Here is a 2,156-nt window from a genome sequence, read left to right as displayed (position 1 = left end):
ATGCCACACCACCACTCACTGCCTCAACATTGTGGGTGGCTATAAATGCGTCTGCAGACATGGCTGGAAGCCGAAACCTGGGTCACCCCATGGCCCAAACAACACTGTTTGTGAAGAAGGTACAGAGCTCAGATCCCACATCCTGGAGACTCTCCATCAAAGCATCTGATCACAGATTCTAGGGCACCCAGAGCAACAAGCAGAATGAGGGCTGGGGGTCCCCTGCTCGGCCAGACTTTGACCCCTCTGAGATTAGAAATGAAAAGATATAGGAAACGTCAGGGTAGGAGCTGGCTGTTGAGGGGGCCCCAGGCAGCAGCTAATTTTGAGTGAGATGAAGGTGTTTCAATACCTTCACACGTGTACATTGTAGGGATTCCCATGCTGAGTATCTGCCTTCTCCACACTCCCATGGTCCCTACCACGTCCACTCAGAGATGTAGCACCATCTTACATGGGGAGGGAAGGGGTTAGAGAAAAACTAAGGCCAGGAAGAAGGGGTGAAGTGCACAGAGGAGACGGGGTACTGATCGAGGCTGAGACAAGACCTGACCCTTTCTGTGTTCCCAGACATGAGCAAGTACAGCTCAGGGCAACATGGTACCACAACCCCTCCCACTGAGTCTACACTGAGGAAACACATTTACTGCTGGGGCTGAGGCTTGATGCCTATCTTAGTAGCTGTTGCAACATGATGTTGAGTCAGTTATGACTAACAGTTACCTTGTATAAAATTTTCCAAGGAGCAGCTGGTGGCTTTGAACCACCAATTTTGTAATTAGCAATCCAGTTCTTATTCTACAGCACCATACCAGGACTCCAGCCTTAGTAGCTAGTGCTTCTAAAACAGGAATACCACAACTAGAAATTTATCCTCTCACAATTTAGAAAGCCAAAGTCTGAATTCAGAGTGCTGACCCTTAGGGAAAAGCTCTCTGTCTGTCAGCTCTAGAGCAAGGTCTTTGTCTCTTCAGCTTCTGCTTCCTGATTCTTTGGAGGTTTCCATGTCTTAGCATCCATCTTCCTCCATCTCTCCTCTACTCACTTGTTTAATCATTTTTATACCTCAAAAGACATTGATTCTGCCTAATTTACATAACAACGACAACCCATTTCCAAAAGAGATTATAATCACAGGCATAGAAGTTAGGATTTACAACACAAATTTTAGGGGAACATAGCTCAATACATAACAACACCCAAACCTGGGTTCCAAAACAACTAAGTGACTACCAAGTGTAAAAGTGTCAGACTTGAGGCTAGAACCCCACCCCCATCCCAGCACACACACACAAACACACCCTCCAACCCAATGAACTGCATTCTGTCCCCATAGAGATCTTTTCCTCCTGGACCCAGCCTTCTGGAATCAGCAGCCAGGTAAGTGGCCCAAGTGGGTACTGTTGTTGTTGTTGTCAGGTGCCATCGAGTCGGAACCGACTCATAGCGACTCCATGCACAGCAGAACGAAACAATGCTCGATCCTGGGCCTACCTCACCACCGCTGCCACCCCCGAGTCCATCAATGCTGCCACCTGGCCGATCCTAGGAAACAGGAAATCCCTCCACACAGTCCCTTTGCCCTTGATCTCCGTACCCCCACCCCACTTGACTTTCTGACCTCCTCATCTTTCTCTACCCAGAGCCTCTCCCGATTCTTTGACAAACTTCAGAAACTGGGCAGAGATTTCAAGCCAGAGTCAGCTAATGACTCCATCAAGGTAAAGAAAGAACCCAGGAAAGGCAATGTAGACTTTTCCCACAAAGGTCTAGGGAAGGCTTAGTGAGGATGACACAGACCCCAGTACAGATGGCCCTGGTCTGGCCCTGCCTCTCACAGAGTGGCTGGGAGAATATCCAGGGTGAGTATTCATATACACTCTTAGACACAAAATACACTTCCCTCTTATTGCTACTAGCTCTTAGTTATAATATTCTTGCTATTCCCAGGGGTAATGATGCCCATCCACCTTTGTTCCCCAAATAGACAGTCTCCGTGGTCTGTTTTCTGGTGCAGAACAGTGTCTTTGGGCAGCCCATCTGACCTATGACCAGTGAGCGCTGTGTCTCCTCTTCCAGGAGCTCATATGGAACACAGATGAACTGCTGGAGACCCCAGGGGACCTAGAAAACCTGTCCCACTCAGAGCAGCACTG

The 2,156-nt window shown here is 48.4% G+C and overlaps 1 protein-coding gene across 1 annotated transcript in view; it reads left to right on the top strand.

Annotated features, from left to right (window-relative positions):
• Nucleotides 1-2,156, top strand: part of EMR2 (egf-like module containing, mucin-like, hormone receptor-like 2) — a 55,832-nt gene that overhangs the window by 12,119 nt on the left and 41,557 nt on the right. Inside the window, exons 4-8 of the mRNA XM_006874326.1 lie at nucleotides 6-119; nucleotides 571-600; nucleotides 1,337-1,380; nucleotides 1,644-1,721; nucleotides 2,080-2,135. Coding sequence (XP_006874388.1) covers nucleotides 6-119; nucleotides 571-600; nucleotides 1,337-1,380; nucleotides 1,644-1,721; nucleotides 2,080-2,135 — 322 coding nt within the window. The remainder of the gene's footprint in view (nucleotides 1-5; nucleotides 120-570; nucleotides 601-1,336; nucleotides 1,381-1,643; nucleotides 1,722-2,079; nucleotides 2,136-2,156) is intronic.

Source organism: Chrysochloris asiatica, unplaced genomic scaffold, assembly GCF_000296735.1.
Source record: "Chrysochloris asiatica unplaced genomic scaffold, ChrAsi1.0 scaffold00268, whole genome shotgun sequence".
Lineage (NCBI taxonomy): Eukaryota > Metazoa > Chordata > Mammalia > Afrosoricida > Chrysochloridae > Chrysochloris > Chrysochloris asiatica.
Note: the sequence above shows the minus strand (reverse complement) of the source record. Positions and strands in the feature narration are given on the sequence as shown.